The following is an 18,630-nucleotide window of genomic DNA, read 5'->3' as shown; positions in this document are numbered from 1 at the left end:
GTTAGGGTGGAGTCCTTTCTTTTTCTTTTCTTTTTTTTTTTTGAGACAGAGTCTTACTCTGTCGATCAGCCTGGAGTGCAGTGGCTCGATCTTGGCTCACAGCAACCTCCACTTCCAGGTTCAAGCAATTTTCCTGTCTCAGCCTCTCGAGTAGCTGGGATTACAGGCGTCCACCACCATGCCCACCTAGTTGTGTTTTTTGTGTGTGTGTTTTTTTTTTCTTCCGAGACAGAGTCTCACTCTGTCGCCTAGGCTGGAGTGCAGTGGCATAATCTCGGCTCACCGCAACCTCCGCCTTCCCGGGTTCAAGCAATTCTCCTGCCTCAGACTCCTGAGTAGCTGGGACTACTGGCATGTGCCACCACGCCCAACTAATTTTTTTTTTTTGCAACTCTGCCTCCTGGGTTCAAGTGATTCTCCCACCTCAGCCTCCCGAGTAGCTAGGACCACAGGGGTGCCACCACACCTGGCTAATTTTTGTATTTTTAGTAGAGAGGGGGTTTCACCATGTGTTGGTCAGGCTGGTCTTGAACTTCTGACCTGAAATGATCCACCCGCCTCAGGCTCCCAAAGTGCTGGGATTACAAGCGTGAGCCACCACACCTAACCCCTAATTTTTGTATTTTTAGTAGAGACGATGTTTCATCATGTTGGTCAGGCTGGTCTCGAATTCCTGGACTCAGGTGATCTGCCCACCTCTGCCTCCCAAAGTGCTGGGATTACAGGCGTGAGCCACTGTGCCTGACTGAGAATCTATGTTCTTAAGCAGAGTATCCAAACATCTCTTGGTCTCAGTCCTGGGCAGGTATAGGTGACAATGTGGCTGAGACTAGCTCTATAAACTAGTCTTCTGCACTTGTTATGGTAATGTAGTATCTACATGTCAAAAAAATTTTTTTTCTTTTTTTGTTTTAATTGTGGTAAAATACACATAACATATAATTTACTGTCTTAACCATGTTTGGGTTTTTTTTTTTTTGGACGGAGTTTTGCTCTGTTGCCAGGCTGATGGAATGCAGTGGCGTGATCTTGGCTCACTGCAACATCCGCCTCCCAGGTTCAAGCGATTCCCCTGCCTCAGCCTTGCGAGTAGCTGGCACTACAGGCGCATGCCACCACGCCCAGCTAATATTTTTTTGTATTTTAGTAGACACAGGGTTTCACCATGTTCGCCAGAATGGTCTTAATCTCCTGACCTCGTGATCTGCCCGTCTCGGCCTCCCAAAGTGCTGGGATCACAGGCCTGAGCCACCGCGCCTGGCTATTTTAACCATTTTTAAGTGTACAGTTCAGGAGTGTTAAGTGCATTCACAATATTGTGTAACCCATCTCCAGAACACTTTTCATCTTGCAAAACTGAAGCTCTATACCCACTAAACAACTACTCCTTTTTCCTCCCAACCCCGATCCCCTGGCAACCACCATTTTACCTCCCATCTGTATGAATTTGGCTACTTGAATCATAATAGTATGTGTCTTTTTGTGACTGTCTTATTTCACCTAGCATAATGTCTTCAAGGTTCATCCTTGTAGTGGCATCAGAATTTTCTTCTTTAAAGATGTCTTTAAAAATTAGCTGGGTTTGGTGGTGGGCTTCTGTAATCCTGGCTACTTGGGAGGCTGAGGCAGGAGAATCACTTGAACCCAGGAAGCAGAGGCTACAGTGAGCTAAGACTGCACCATTGCATGCCACCTTTGGCAACAACAACAAAACTCCGTCTCAAAAAAAAAAAACAGATATCTTAAAGATAATTAAGTGATTTTCTATTATATTTATATGTCAGATTTTGTTAATCAATGGACATTTGGATTGCTTTCACCTTTGGCTTTCGTGGATAATGCTGCTATGAACATGGGTGTAAAAATATCTCTTTGAGACCCTTCTTTTCATTCTTTGGGGTATATACCCAAAAGTGGAATTACTGGATGATATGATAATTTCACTTTTAATTTTTTGAGGAACTGCCATACTGTTTTCCATAGCAGCTATACCATTTGACATTCCCAGCAAGAGTGCACAAGGGTTCCAGTTTCTCCACATCCCCACCAACATGTGATTTTTTTCAGGGGGCTGGGGTTACATCAAACCCAATTTTGTTTTAAATTTTAACATTTGATTAGGGATAGCATTCTCTCTGCGTATCTCTAGAGAAACAAATTTTGGAAGGCCAGGCGTTGTGGCTCACACCTGTAATCCCAGCGCTTTGGGAGGCCTAGGTGGGCAGATCACGAGGCCATGAATTCGAGACCAACATGGTGAAACTCTCTACTAAACTCTGTACTAAAAATACAAAAATTAGCTGGGTGTGGTGCTCGTGTGCCTATAATCCCAGTTACTCAGGAGGCTGGGGCAGGAGAATCGCTTGAACCCGGAAGGCGGAGGTTGCAATGAGCTGAGATCACGCCATTGCACTCCAGCCTAGGCAACAGAGCAAGACTCTGTCTCAAAAAAAAATTTTTTTTGGAAGTTCTAAAGTCTGATTTATTATCTCCTCATAGCTGGCACAGTGATGTTTGAGTATGGAATGCGTCTTGGCAGAGAAGTTCGAACTCTCCGGGGACTTGAGAAACAAGGCAACTGTTATCTGGCTGCTCTCAATTGTTTACGACTTATTCGTCCAGAATATGCGTGGATTGTGCAGCCAGCGTCTGGTGCAGTGGTATGAAAACGTTTCATCCTGGAATTTTGGGGTCATTAAATCTACTTGTTTTGGTCCTTTTAAAACTATTATGTCATTTTGCTTGATTTGATTTACAATTTCTACTGAGATATTTGTGAAAAAAACCTATGTTTACAATTCAGTTGTTATATATTACTACCCCTTCAGTTCTCAAGTTCAGAATTATTGTAGGAAGAAATATCGCAGAGTGGTTTTGGAGTTAGACAGACCTGACCCAATTCAGACAAGTTACTTAATCTTTTGTTGTTCAGTTATTCTCTGGCATAAAATATGGATAATACCTAATTTATAGGATTGTTTGGGTATTAATGAGATAATTCAAGTCAATTGCTTAGGACAGTTAACAGTGCCTGGCCTAGAAGATGTGCTCAGTAAATGGTAGCTGCTTTTATTTCTATTGTGTTTGTTAATGCAGTCTACAGTTACTGTTTTAAAGGACACACACTTTGAGTTCTTCCTATCATACTGATGGGTCGGATACATGCAACTGTTTCTGTTATATATAACTCTGGAACCAAGAAAAATTAGTTGATTTACATGGAGATCAAAATCCCTGTCCTTGGACTCAGTAATATGTTATGGATAAGTTAACAACTTGGCAAAGAACTTCTTTCTTTGTCTCATAGTTACAGTACCTCTGTAAGAACTCTGCTGGTTGAAATAAAAATAATTTCCATTGAGAGAATTTAAGCATAAAAGCTCTGAATCACAATTAATGATATCAAAATAAAATACTGATTTTCACAGCTAAATTGCTTGTTTTGTTTTATCAGTATGATCGCCCTGGAGCATCCCCTAAGAGGAATCATGATGGAGAATGCACAGCTGCCCCCAGTGAGTCAGGAGTCTCACACTGGTTCTTTGCTAGACAGTAGTAATATTGTTATTGTTAGTTATATTATGATAGAAATATGTAGTTAAATAAGTTACATATAGTAGTAATATATAAATGTTATAATAGTAACAGTTGCCCTTGTAAAACACAGGTTTTAACTGCAGGCATCTATCATACAGATTCTTGTTTTCAATAAGTATATTGGATTCTTTTTCTGGAGATTTGTCACAATTTGAAAAAACTCCCAGTTGAACCACATAGCCTAGAAATACTGAAAAAGTTAAGGAAGCCAGGTGTGGTGGCTCAGACCTATAATCCCAGCGCCTTGGGAGGCCGAGGCAGGTGGATCACCTGAGGTCAGGTGTTCAAGACCAGCCTGGTCAACGTAGTGAAACCCCTTCTCTACTAAAAATACAAAAATTAGCTGGGCAGTAGTGGCCCTCACCTGTAATTCCCGCTACTCAGGAGGCTGAGGCAGGAGAATCGCTTGAACCCAGGAAGTGGAGATTGCAGTGAGCTGAGATTGTGCCACTGCATTCCAGCCTGGACGACAGAGTGAGACTCCGCCTCAAAAAAAAATCACGTTTAGTGGGACTCATACGAAGTGTCAGTAGTGATGCTGGAAGTGCTCCCAAGGAGCAGAAAAAAGTCATAACATGACAAGAAAGAGTTGAACTGCTTGATATCTACTGTAGATTGAGGCTGGCAGCTGAGGTTGCCTGCCATTTCAAGAAAAATGAATCCAGTGTAAGGAACGTTGTAAAAAAAAAAAAAAAAAAGAAGAGAAAATTTGTGAAGCTATTGCTTCAGCTTCGCCAGTAGGTACAAAAACCTTGTACTTTTTGCAAAATACGTTTTTATCTCATGTTGAAAATCCAGCTTTTATGTGAGTACAGTATTGATATAAAAAAGGCATACCTATAGACTCTAACATGATTTTCAAAACAAGTTATTACACAACAACTTAAAGCAAATGGAAGGTAAAAGATTAAAGCTGGAGAATTTAATGCCAGCAAAGGATGGTTTGACAATTTAAGAAAGATATACAGCTTTTAAAATGTCAAGATACAGGAGAAGCAGCTTCTGCTGACCAAGAAGCAGCAGATGAGTTCCCAGACACTATTAAGGAAAATCACTGAGGGGAAACGACATTTGCCTAAACATGTTTGTTTGCTTTTGCTTTTGTTTTTGTTTTTGAAACAGGGTCTCACTCTGTTACCTAGGCTGCAATGCAGTGGCACAATCATGGCTTACTGCAGCCTCAAACTCCTGGACTCAAGCAATCCTCCTACCTCAGACTCCCATAGTGCTGGGACTACAGGCATGAGCCACTGTGCCTGCCTTCCCTATGATTTTCTTAATAACATTTTCTTTTAAGAGTACAGTATAGGCCAGGTGCGGTGGCTCATGCCTGTAATCCCTGCACTTTGGGAGGCTGAGGCGGGCAGATCACCTGGGGTCAGGAGTTCAAGACCAGCCTGGTCAGCAATGATGAAACCCTGTGTCTACTAAAACTACAAAAAATTAGCCAGGCGTGGTGGCGGGTGCCTGTAATCCCAGTTACTCAGGAGGCTGAGGCAGTAGAATTGCTTGAATTCGGGAGACTTAGGTTGCAGTGAGCCAAGATCACGCCACTGCACTCCAGCCTAGGCAACAAGAGCAAGACTCCGTCTCAAAACAACCACAACCAAGAGTACGGTATATAGGCCAGGCATGGTGGCTCATGCCTGTAATCCCAGCACATTGGGAGGCCGAGGCAGGCGGATCACCTGAGGTTGGGAGTTCAAGACCAGCGTGACCAACATGGAGAAACCCTGTCTCTACTAAAAATAAAAAATTAGTTGGGCGTGGTGGCGCATGCCTGTAATCCCAGCTACTTGGGAGGCTGAGGCAGGAGAATCACTTGTACCCAGGAGGCAGAGGTTGCAGTGAGCCGAGATTGTGCCATTGCACTCTAGCCTGGGCAACAAGGGTGAAACTCTGTCTCAAAAAAAAAAAAAAAAAAGGATAGTGTATTATATAAAATACAAAATATGTGTGAATTGACTGTTTAGGTTGTCAGTAAGGCTTCTGGTCAGTAGTCAGCTATTAGTAGCTAAGTTTTTGGGTAATGAAACGTTATATGCAGAGTTTCAACTGCTCAGGAGTCAGCATCCCTAACCCCTGCATTGTTCAAAGGTCAACTATACATGTAATTTAGACAGTAGTTATATTGTAACATATATAGTTACACTGTTATATACTACATATAGTAGTAACATTGTTATATACTATATATATTATATATAATAATGACATTGCTGTAAAAATATTGTAAAGTTCCTTCTTTTTAGTTTATTTTCAGCATTCTAATCTGCTAAAGGTTGTCTGGTAGCACTTCTAAAATGTACAACAGTAAGAGAAATGAAAATGCTTAAATAAGAGTGTGGTTTTTTCTTGTATGCTGTATTTAAATTAGCTTAGTTCCAAGTTTTTTTTATCAGGTTCTTTTGCTATTACCACAGAGGCATGACATCCTTCCATAAAGAGCCGAGGCTCTAGATTTGGACACACCTGGTTTTAATTCTGCCTCTCACAGTTTGGTCATATTTCTTTCTTACTGATAGAGATGACAGACAGTATTTCACAATTATAATGGTTAAATGAGGCCAGGTGCAGTGGCTCATGCCTTGTAATCCCAGCATTTTGGGAGGCCAAGGTAGGAAGATTGTTTGAGCTCAGGAGTTTAAGACCAGCCTGGGCAACTATAGCAAGACCCTGTAGAAGAAAATTCTTTTGGCCAGGCATGGTGGCTCACATCTGTAATCCCAGCACTTTGGGAGGCCAAGGCAGATGGATCACAAGGTCAGGAGATCGAGACCATCCTGGCCAACATGGTGAAACCCCGTCTCTACTAAAATACAAAAAATTAGCCAGGCTTGTTGGTGCACACCTGTCGTCCCATCTACTCAGGAGGCTGAGGCAGGGGAATTGCTTGAACCCGGGAAGTGGAGATTACAGTGAGCCAAGATCGTGCCACTGCACTCCAGCCTGGCAACAAAGCGAGACTCCATCTTAAAAAAAAAAAAAGAAAAGAAAAAATTTTTTTTTAGGCCAGGCATAGTGACTCATGCCTGTAATCCCAGCACATTGGGAGGCTGAGGTGGCTGGATCACCTGAGGTCAGGAGTTTAAAAACAGCCTGGCCAACATGGTGAAACTCCATGTCTACTAAAAATACAAAACTTAGGTGGGCATGGTGGTGCCCGCCTGTAATCCCAGCTACTTGGAAGGCTGAGGCAGGAGAATCACATGATCCCAAGAGGTAGAGGTTGCAGTGAGCCAAGATCATGCCACTGCACTCCAGCCTGGGTGACAGAGAGAGATTTGTTTTCTTTAAAAAAAAAAAAAAAAAAAGTTTAAAGAGTTAAATGAAATTACATGTAGTACCTTGTAAGCACCTTCTCAGCTGCATTTGTTAAAATACTTTGATTTGACATGGGATATTGCATAATTTGTTTCAGTTAGCATTTATTTAGTTCCCTGTTTTCTCCTTCCTTCATGCATTTGGAAATTAGATTGAATGTTATTTAATGTTCAGTGGAAATTGACAGGCTGAGTTAATCTAGTGGATACTTCTTTGTATTTTGGGAGTTCAAAATATTTTTCTTTGATGTATAGCAAATCGACAAATTGAAATCCTGGAACTGGAAGATCTGGAGAAAGAGTGTTCCTTGGCTCGTATCCGCCTCACTTTGGCTCAGCATGATCCATCAGCAGTTGCAGTTGCCGGTAGGAATTCAAGAGTTAAAGCCTCTGACTTGTCAGCACTAAGAGCACATTTTAGGTCAAGGCAGTGTATGTAGCATGCTAGATGGGTATAAAGCATGGGTTGTTACTCAGAGATACTCATCAACAAAGCAAAATCTTTGGTTTCATTTGTGTCTGCCTTGGCTACACAAAATAATCTTTTTCCATTTTCACAGGAAGTTCATCAGCAGAGGAGATGGTCACTCTCTTGGTTCAGGCAGGCCTCTTTGACACTGCCATATCACTCTGTCAGACTTTTAAGCTTCCCTTAACGCCAGTCTTTGAAGGACTTGCCTTCAAGTATGTATAAAATTATCTTTTTGTAGTCTTTTCTAATGCAAATATATTATCCTCTTGCTTAGTGTGAAGCAGTCGTCATAAGCCAAGTAGCCTGTATACCATTTGTGGTTTGAAGAAGTGTTTTGTTTAATCCATCCAAGCATTCTTAAAAAGAATTTCAGCCGGGCGCCGTGGCCCATGCCTGTAATCCCAGCACTGGGAGGCAGAGGCAGGCAGATCACCTGAGGTCAGGAGTTTGAGACCAGCCTGGCCAACATGGCGAAACCCCGTACCTACTAAAAATACAAAAAATTAGCAGGGCGCAGTGGTGGGCGCCTGTGATCCCAGCTACTTGGGAGGCTGAGGCAGGAGAATCGCTTGAACATGGGAGGCGGAGGTTGCAGTAAGCCAAGATCACGCCATTGCTCTTCAGTCTGGGTGACAGAGCGAGACTGCATCTCAGGAAAAAAAAAAGAAAAAAAGAAGAATTTCTTGGCCAGGCACTGTGGCTCACATCAGTAATCCTAATACTTTGTGAGGCTGAGATGGGTGGATCATTTGAGACCAGCCTGGCCAACATGGTAAAACCCTGTCTCTACTAAAAATACAAAAATTAGCCAGGTATAGTGGCACACAACAGTAATTTCAGCCTCTCAAGAGGCTGAGGCACAAGAATCGCTTGAACTTGGGAGGCGGAGGTTGCAGTGAGCTGAGATCGCGTCTCTGCACTCGAGTCTGGGCAACAAAGCAAGACTCTGTTTCAAAAAAAAAAAAAAAAGTTTGTGAATTAGAAATATTTTGAACTTTCAGAATTTTTCAGCTGGGTGCAGTGGTGCACACCTGTAACGTCAGCACGTTGGGAGGCCAAGGTGGGCAGATCACTTGAGGTCAGGAGTTCGAGACCTGCCTGGCCAATATGACGAAACCCCATCTCTACTAAAAATACAAAAATTAACCAGGAGAGGTGGTGCGTGCCTGTAATCCCAGTTACTTGGGAGGCTGAGGCAGGAGAATCGCTTGAGTCCGGGAGACGGAGGATACAGTGAGTTGAGATTGCACCACTTCACTCCAGCCTGGGCAACAGAGTGAGACTCCATCTTAATTTAAAAAAAAAAAAAGAGGCTAGGTGCGGTGGCTCATGCCTGTTATCCCAGCACTTTGGGAAGCCAAGGCGGGCGGATCACGAGGTCAGGAGATCAAGAGCATCTTGGCTAACATGGTGCAACCCCGTCTCTACTAAATATACAAAAAATTAGCCAGGCATGGTGGCATGCGCCTATAGTCTCAACTATTCGGAAGACTGAGGCAGGAGAATCACTTGAACCTGGGAGGCAGAGGTTGCAGTAAGCCGAGATTGCGCCGCTGCACTCCAGCCTGGGTGACAGAGTGAGACTCCATCTCAAAAAAAAAAAGAAAAGAATTTTTCATCATTAATTTTATCTTGGAAGCAAATTGTCTCTTAATGCTTACTGATGTCCTTGTAGGTATCCCGTAGTGTGACTTGAGGAAGAGATGATTCAATATTCCAGTAGTGAATTCAGCAAAATACTAGAGATGAAGTTTTCATCTTATCTCTCTAGTTTTAGTATCAAATTAAAGTGGTACGTTTCAGCGTTCAGTTTTCAAGTGTGGAACCATTTTCATTTCAGATGCATCAAATTGCAATTTGGAGGAGAGGCAGCACAAGCAGAAGCCTGGGCCTGGCTAGCAGCCAATCAGCTCTCATCTGTCATCACTACTAAGGAGTCGAGGTACAGCCCTGGTGTTCATCCAACTCTGGGTGGTTCTGCCTTTCTCAAAGCTGTAACTGTCTTTCTCTGATTAAATTGTCCTACATAGATCATTTCACTTTTTTCTTTCTTTTTGGCTAAATTTTTGTAGGGGCTGGAAAGTTTATAATTAAGGTGACATCATGTCATTTATTATCCAAACTAGGATGTCTTTGCCTATGAAATGTCTCCTCCATAACCCCCTCCTCAAAGACTTATTGTATCATATCAGGAAAGGGTAATCTTACACGCAAAAATCTGTATTTACTTGGTTTCAGAGTATTATCCTCCTTTTTTCTCCCATTACTTCCATTGAGCAGTCACTGCATGGTGTCATCAGTGTCTTCTTATAGCTTGTCTCCAGCTGCTGTTCAGCAGTCTGTCACCCATCAGCCCCCATCATCCACCATACCTTCTTCAGATCTCCTCTGTTCGTATACTTCCCCAGTGCACCCACTTAGTGTCCACGTAAATGTACTTCAGCTTCTTCAGAAACCTTCTCTAACATCCCTAACCCTCAGTAAGCTTCCCTTTCTGAACTGCATTTGCACTTGGTATTATACAGCTTAGCACTTTAGAGTGATAGCATTTTAGAATTTGGAAGTTCTCTGACATTAGTTTTCAACCCCTAAATTAGCACATCAGAATAACTGATTAAAATACGTATTATGAGAAATCACCCTAGTCTTCTAAGTTAGAACTTCTGCATGATTCTAATGCTTGATCAGGTTTGCGAACCAGTGTTCTGAACCACTTTCTTGTTTCATAAATGCAGAAACAAAGGAGTTAAATGAATTATGTATTAATAGCCAAACAAATACGTTTGTTTACTAAATACTTTTGTTTACTACATACTAAATACGTTAGTGGGAGAGGAATATATGAACCCAAGACATTTAGTTTCTAGTACTATCGCTTAAGTCACATTAGCCTGAATAATATTTGTTCCCATTTAGCTATATTATTCAGTCGTGAATGTCTAAAGCTTTCCTTGTAAGGCTGGGCATGGTGACTCCTGCCTGTAATCCCAACACTTACAGATCACTTTAGCTCAGGAGTTTAATATCAGCGTGGACAACATAGCAAGTCCTTGTCTCTACAAAACATAAACAAGATTAGCCAGGCATAGTGGTGCATGCCTGTATTCCCATCTATTTAAGAAGCTAAAATGGGAGAATCTGGGGCAGAGGCTGCAGTGAGCTGAGATCACACCCCTGCACTCCAGCCTGGGTGACAGAGCAAGACCCTGTCTCAAAACAAAGTTTTCCTAGTAAATACATGCTTTGAATGGTACTCAAAATAGCTATTAAGAATCTGAAACTCATTAGTCATTTTTGGTTTTTTCAAGTGCTACAGATGAAGCATGGCGACTATTATCAACTTACCTGGAAAGGTACAAAGTCCAGAATAACTTGTATCACCACTGTGTAATCAACAAGCTCTTGTCTCATGGAGTGCCTCTACCTAATTGGCTTATAAACAGTTACAAGGTAAGTGGATTATAACTTGTACAGAGTAAGAACCCATTCTTTGTCATTCTGGATAATTTCATGAGATGATTAAAAATATGACTGCCATGGCTCATACCTGTCATGCCCACACATTGGGAGGCCAACAGGGGAGGGTGGCTTGAGCCCAGGAGTTTGAGACCAGCTCAGGCAACATAGGGAAACCCCATCTCTATTTAAATTTAAAAATATATAAAGAAAAAGAAAAAGATGGGGTGATAACTTATGGGAACATATTGACTTATGTACTTTGAGAAGCTTTTCATCATAGCTAAAACCGTAAGAACAATTCAGGTTCATTTCCACAGTACTACTGTGTATTTAGATTTGAAGTTTCATAGGTTAGTACTTAGGTTAATGACTACTGTTATATTCACTGAACAGTGAGTTTATATTTAGAACAATGAGCATATACATGACACAGGATTTACTATTCATACCTCAAAAAACCCACAGGAATGGGTGGAGTACTTTTCAAATAATGTAACAGTATGGCTAGTCTGAGTGCAGTGGTGTTCACAACTAATTGAGCACAACCAGTTTCCAATTGGTTCCTTCTTCACTCCCACTGTTTCACCTGACTATTAAAAATCAAACACGGGTTCTTAGACTGTCTGCATCAGAATTATTCAAATGGCAGGCTTCTTCAAAGTACAGATTCCTCATCCTAGATTTATATAATCAGATTATCTCAGGCTAGGAGCCAGAAATCTATGTTTTAAGAAGCTCCTAATTTGATTTTGATGCATGCTAAAGTTTGGGAACTTCTGCATCTGAACCACCTTGAGTAGGATAAGGAAAGAGAAAATCTAAAGGTTAAAATCAGGAAAGTTTTTTTTTTTAAAGTAGAAAGGAGGCCGGGCGCGGTGATTCACACCTGTAAACCCAGCACTTTGGGAGGCCAAGGCAGGCAGATCACCTGAGGTCAGGAGCTCGAGACCAGCCTGGCCAACATGGTGAAACCCCATCTCCACTAAAAATACAAAAATTAGCTGGGTGTGATGGTGCGTGCCTGTAATCTCTGCTACTCCAGAAGTGGAGGTTACAGTGATCTGAGGTTGCACCACTGTCCTCCAGCCTGGGCGACAGACTCTGTCTCGAAATAAATAAATAAATAAATAAATAAATAAGAAAATAGGGAAGGCAGCTAAGATGGTAAAGGTAAGATTGTGATCAAATCAGAATATAGAAAGCATACTTAATTAATAGAGCTCTTCCAAATAGAGACTTCAGATTTAAAGTTGGTGATTCTTTGAACTTATTTTGCATTTGTCATTCATATATTTCTTATTATGTGAATATATTGCCACTTTAGTATTCAGGAAAAGTTTGTTGACTTTACAACTCTGGAAGCTGAAGTGGAAAGAAGTTAAAGTATGTCTTAGGTCATAAAACAGGGGAAGAAGGCTATTTAACAGATAGGGCCTCCCAAACTGCCTAAAAGTAACGGCTCTTAGGAATTCAACTTTTTTTTTTCCTAACTCCCCAGATTTGTTATCAGCTCTTATCCTAAGATATAGATGAGTAAACCAAGCCACTGGTTTAATTATGTTGAGAAATACAAATGTTAGGGAATCAGCCACTCAGCGTTCTTTGGTCAGTACTAAAAATTCTTAATCACCGACTTTTCACAGAAGGTTGACGCCGCTGAATTACTTCGTTTATACTTAAACTATGACCTTTTAGAAGAAGCTGTGGATTTGGTGTCAGAATATGTGGATGCTGTATTAGGTAAAGGACATCAATACTTCGGAATTGAGGTAGGCATATACAAATGGTCCCCAATTTACAATGGTTTGACTTATGATTTTTCAACTTTACAATGGTTTGAAAGTGATGAACGTTTATGAGAAACCATACTTCAAAATACTCATGGCTGGGCACAGTGACTCACGCCTATAATCCCAGCACTTTGGGAGGCCGAGGCGGACAGATGCCTGAGGTCAGGAGTTCGAAACCAGCCTGGCCAACATGGTGAAGCCCCGTCTCTACTAAAAATACAAAAGTTAGCCAGACGCGGTGGTGCACACTTGTAATCCCAGCTACTCAGGAGGCAGAGGCAGGAGAATCACTTAAACCTGGGAGGCAGAGGTTGCAGTGAGCAGAGATCACACCACTGCACTCCAGCCTGGGCAACAGAGCGAGACTGTCTCAAAAATAAATAAATAAATAAATAAATAAATAAATAAATAAACAAAATACTCATACAACTGTTCAGTTTTTCACTTGCAGTACAGTATTCAATAAGTTACACAAGATATTCAACAGTGTATTATAAAGTAGGCTTTCTGTTAGATGATTTTGCCCAACTTTATAGGTCAACGTTAAGCATGCTGAGCATGGTTAAGTAGGCTATAGGCTAAGCTGTGATGTTCATTAGGTTAGGTGTATTATATGCATTTTCAACCTATGATATTTTCAACTGATAATGGGTTTATTGGAAAACAAACCCATCATAAGTTGAGGAACATCTGTATAGTTGCATATATAGATATATATATAGATAGATAAGACATAGATATAGAGATATATATATATATTTTTTTAGCCGAGTCTTGCCCAGCCCCCAAGCTGGAGTGCAGTGGTGCAACCTCCGCTTACTAGCTCACTGCAGCCTCCGCCTCCTGGGTTCAAGTGATTCTCCTGCCTTAGCCTCCTGAGTAGCTGAGATTACAGGCACCTGCCACCACATCCAGCTAACTTTTTAATATTTTTAGTAGAGACAGGGTTTCACCATGTTGGCCAGGCTCGTCTCGGAACTCCTAACCTGAAGTTATCTATCCCCCTCGGGCTCCCAAAGTGCTGGAATTACCCACAGGAGCCACCACGCCCGGCCTAGGCATTTCCTTTTATTACCATGCTATGTAAGGTGAGAATCTGAGAGTAAATTGAATTATATATTAGTGTATTTAACCATTACTATCTGTAGTTATACAACTAAATATTGACACTCTAGGAGTCTCTAGTCTCCTGTTTATAAAATAGGAATTTCATCTTTATCAAAATAATATGGCATTAGGATTCAGTGGAGAGAGGTAAACAAAATGGTATTGTGTGTATGCCGGGACTGTGTTAAGTCTCTACAAGCATTTTCTTATTTAATCCTTATAGCAGCCTTATGAGGGATGTTTTAATTTTATATTTTTTAACCCATGAGGGAACAGGCTTAGAGGTTAAGTTATCACAGGCTCACACAGATGGTAAATATAATAGAAGAGCCAGGTCTAAATGGGTGTAGTTAACTACAGCTTCAACCCTCATGAAATCAGCCAGGTGCAACAGCTCACACCTGTAATCCTAGCACTTTGGGAGGTCAAGGTGGGAGGATCGTTTAAACCTAGGGGTTCAAGACCAGCCTTGGCAACATAGAACCGATATCTACAAAAAATAGAAAAAAATTAGCTGGTCACGGTGGTGCATGCCTGTAGTCCCAGCTATGTGGGAAATTGAGGTGAGAAGATCACATAAGCCCTGGAGGTTGAGGGTACAGTGAGCTGTGATTATGCCACTACACTCCAGCCTGAGTGACAGAGTGAGACCCTGTCTCAAAAAAAGAGAAAGTTGACATGAAATTATTATTATTTTTTTTAATTTTTATGTTTTTTCCAAGATGGAGTCTCGCTTTGTCACCCAGGCTTGAGTGCAGTGGCACGATCTCGGCTCACTGCAACCTCCATCTCCCGGGTTCAAGCAATTCTTCAGCCTCAGCCTCCCGAGTAGCTGGGACTACAAGTGCCTGCCATCGCACCCAGCTAATTTTTGTATTTTTAGTAGGGATGGGGTTTCACCATATTGGCTAGGCTGGTCTTGAACTCCTGACCTTGTGATCCGCCCACCTTGGCCTCCCAAAACGCTGGGATTACAGGCCCAGCTGACAAGAATTTTTAAATACATTTAATTTAACCAAAAAAATGACAAGTTTCCCAATTGGAGAAAAGAGGGTTCCCATTGTGTGCGTGCACATGTATACACACAGTTTCTTGTGGGGAAAAAAAAAGCATTTTATTTGGCCAGGCGCAGTGGCTCACTTTGGGAGGCCAAGGCAGGTGGATCACTTGAGGCCAGGAGTTCGAGACCAGCCTGGCCAACATGGTGAAACCCCATCTCTACTAAAAATAAAAATAAAAAAATTAGGCATGCTGGTGCACATCTGTAGTCCAGCTACTCGGGGGAGGCTGAGGCACAAGAATCGCTTGAGCCCAGGAGGCAGATGTTGCAGTGAGCTGAGATCGTGCCACTGCACTCAGCCTGAGCGACAGAGCAAGACCATCTCAAAAAAAAAAAGGGCATTTTATTCTACAGAGTCCTATGAAAGCAACTACCCAGAAGAAATGGTACACTTTGCAGACTGTTTTCAAATAAACATTTTCCTTTTAGTTTCCACTGTCCGCAACAGCCCCAATGGTGTGGCTTCCATACTCCTCTATTGATCAGCTTCTCCAGGCTCTGGGGGAGAACAGTGCCAACAGTCACAACATCGCAGTAAGTCAGCCCTTTCATGAGATGTCTTCTGTAAGCCCCTGCACAGCAGTTACACCTTCCAGCTTGATCTTCAATTCTCTGGGATTAGAAAGGGAGGGCAAAAGCCTAGTTTTGGCCCTTAGCAAACTGCCCAATCCCTTTATAGATGAGGCAAAGGATCTAAGCAATAGGGTCGAGAAAACGTAATGAGGAACTGTGTAAGTGTTAATTATACAGAGACAGATGGCAAGCAGTCGGTCCATCCTTTCAAGGGTTTAGTTTGGTAGGGCAGACCCTACAGGGTAAACAGGTACTTGAAATACAGTGTGATAGGCCGGACACGGTGGCTCACACCTGTAATCCCAGCACTTTGGGAAGCTGAGACAGGCAGATCACCTGAGAGGTCAGGAGTTCGAGACCAGCTTTGCCAACATGGTGGAACCCCATTTCTACTAAATATACAAAAATTAGCCGGACATGGTGGCGGGAGCCTGTAATCCCAGCTACTCGGGAGGCTGAGGCAGGAGAATCGCTTGAACCTGGGAGGCGGATATTCCAGTGAGCCGAGATTGCACTACTGCACTCCAGCCTGGACGGCAGAGTGAGACTCCATTTCCCCGACCCCCCAAAAAAGAAAGAAATACAGTGTGATAAATTATCACTGTCCTGAGGGAAGTTGGCATATATAACAACATTTCTCAGGAGTCATATATTTGCTCTGCTTGCCTTAACATAAAAAACAATAGGGTTTCCTTTGCTCAGAGTCATTATAGTGATGGCTTATTTTGTTTACCAGTGACACAGAGTGCCTCCTGAGCCTATCTAAAATGTTAGTTCTATATTTCACTTGGCAGCTAATAACTAGTTACATCAGATGCAGCATCTCTGGTTCTAAGAAAAGAGCTAGTGATCCTTTTATTAGAAATACTGGTATAATTTCCATACTTAGAAAATTCATTCAGAAAATGAGATTGAAATGTTGTATGTAACAGAGAGGCCTAGTTTTATCAGTAGGGTAACAGAGGAGAATCCTATACCAAATGGTGATTTTATGAAGCAGAGTGGCTAACATCTTTATAAGGTGGAATCTGCTTGTTGAAGTCAAAGTGATTAATAACTTCAATCTTTTTCCATTGTTGAGCTGTTCTGTAATGTTTTCCTTCTTTTCTCTTATAGCTGTCCCAGAAGATACTTGACAAATTGGAGGACTACCAGCAAAAAGTTGATAAGGCAACACGGGATTTATTATATCGTCGGACCTTGTGATCTGGATTGTTACCTAGCCTTTGTAACCGCTTGGTGCCTCTTAGGGCTTAAGACTACCCTACAGGAAGCCTGTACTCAAGGCCAATTTTTGTAACTCTAAATGATGTGTACAACATTCAAGTCTGCATTCTGCACAAGATAGGAGGGCGGAAGAGTCAGAGGACCCTGTGCTTGCTGGTGGTGCTAACACAATTTCTGGTGTTGAACCTTGGTCTCAAATAGCTGCTTTTGTATATGATCCACAAGCTTTTTTAGAGTTTATATTTTTTTAAACTACCGAAGACATTCATTATCTGCAAATTAAGACCCATGTTCACTTTCCAAAATAGCTGAGGGTTGTTGGCTTGTTGTAGCTGACCACCAAAAGCAGTCACTGCAGATCTTTTAATTCTTCCCTATCACCTTTTGTATTTTAATGCAATTATTTTGGTCCAGAACTGACATGTATTTTCTGTATTGTACACAAAGGCTAATAATTTTGCATACTCTTATTTATTTTGGAGGTTTTGTATGATCTTCAATCAAGTATTAAATAATTTGCCTAGATTAAGCCTAAAATGATGACCAGCTAATTAAAGAAAATATTTTGAATCTGGTTCTGAGCTAAAGTTAAGTAAATTCTTAGCTAAGAAAAAATTGGAAATCCATTATCTATATTAACAACAGATTCTCAGAGTAAATTGTTAACTTCTATGATTTATGATAATCAAGCTGGACTTGATCATACAAGTTAGTCTCATAATGTATTGGACCAAAATATAAACTTCATTGGTCAGATTCAGAAGCATTTATGCTCACAAGTTTTGTGAAAGTGAAAAATAATAAAATCATCTTGGATTTTATTCTATATATTAAAATTTATCTTTTAAGGAAACAATCTGTATACTACTTGCTTGTATAGCCTTTTGACCCTTCTTGAGTTTTTCATAAGCCTTTAATTTTTATACTTTCAATACCATATTTACATTATATGTTTTAATTAACAATGTGAGTTTCTCTGTGGTGCTGTTGTTGGTAGATGCTGAGGTGTGTGATTCTTTTTTTTCATTTTAGCTCTACTATGATTAATGTGAGGCATTTGGTGCAATTAGGGACTGGGAGAGCGCCTGTCCTCCCAGCTCTCTAAACCTGTGGCTTTCAACAACAGTAAGAAAGACATTTTGACCTATATACACATATATAAACAAAAGTTTCACAAAATTTGTATCCTCACCTACTGTGTATCCTGATGTTTTCATGAGTGACTAATGGATCATAACCCATAGTATGAAAACATCAAGGGCCAGGCGTGGTGGCTCACTCCTATAATCCCAGCACTTTGGGAAGCTGAGACAGGCGGATCACTTGAGATCAGGAGTTCAAGACCAACATGGCAAAACCACATCTTTCAAAACAAAAATTAGCTGGTCGTGGTGGTGCGTACTTGTAGTCCCAGCTACTACAGGGGCTGAGGCGGAAAGATGACTTGAGTCTGGGTGGTAGGGGTTGCAGTGAGCCTTGAGTATGCCGCTGCACTCCAGCCTGGGTGACAGTGAGACAAAACCCTATTGTAGCCATCTCTGGAGAGCAAGAAATAGTGAGAGACTAGCCCTATTCCAGAAACTCCCCCCCTCCCACACACACACACACACACACACCGTTTGTGTTGCTAATCAATGCAGTGGTTTCCATGGTGGCAGTTCACAAGATGCTGACCAGCTTTTCCTGTGCTTGTTGTTTAGGTTCAAGGCCTAGAACCCATGCTCAACCCAGCCCAGCTCTTCTGTCCATTGTCTTCTACCTTCCTCATTTTGAGTCCCAACCAGAACAGAGCATGCCCCCATCCTTCCACTTCACTTTTCTCACAGCTTTGAGTCTGCTTTTTTTTTTGTCAGACCGAGTTTCACTCTTGTTACCCGTGCTGGAGTACAGCGGCACGATCTCAGCTCACCGCAACCTCTGCCTCTTGGGTTCAAGTGATTCTCCTGCCTCAGCCTCCCGAGAAGCTGGGATTACAGGCATGTGCCACCACGCCTGGCTAATTTTGTATTTTTAGTAGAGACA

At 41.7% G+C, this 18,630-nt stretch overlaps 1 protein-coding gene across 1 annotated transcript in view; it reads left to right on the top strand.

The window, feature by feature from the left end:
- NUP160 (nucleoporin 160kDa) overlaps positions 1-17,589 on the top strand; it is a 57,964-nt gene extending 40,375 nt beyond the window's left edge. Inside the window, exons 23-31 of the mRNA XM_012001467.1 lie at positions 2,500-2,660; positions 3,455-3,515; positions 7,176-7,286; positions 7,481-7,604; positions 9,233-9,334; positions 10,701-10,842; positions 12,495-12,620; positions 15,238-15,342; positions 16,498-17,589. Coding sequence (XP_011856857.1) covers positions 2,500-2,660; positions 3,455-3,515; positions 7,176-7,286; positions 7,481-7,604; positions 9,233-9,334; positions 10,701-10,842; positions 12,495-12,620; positions 15,238-15,342; positions 16,498-16,587 — 1,022 coding nt within the window. The 3' untranslated portion in view covers positions 16,588-17,589. The remainder of the gene's footprint in view (positions 1-2,499; positions 2,661-3,454; positions 3,516-7,175; positions 7,287-7,480; positions 7,605-9,232; positions 9,335-10,700; positions 10,843-12,494; positions 12,621-15,237; positions 15,343-16,497) is intronic.
- Positions 17,590-18,630: the final 1,041 nt, after the last annotated feature.

Source organism: Mandrillus leucophaeus, unplaced genomic scaffold (assembly GCF_000951045.1).
Source record: "Mandrillus leucophaeus isolate KB7577 unplaced genomic scaffold, Mleu.le_1.0 Scaffold66, whole genome shotgun sequence".
In the NCBI taxonomy this organism is placed as follows: Eukaryota; Metazoa; Chordata; class Mammalia; order Primates; family Cercopithecidae; genus Mandrillus; species Mandrillus leucophaeus.
The sequence above is the reverse complement of the archived record's forward strand: the minus strand, read 5'-3'. Positions and strand labels throughout refer to the sequence as shown.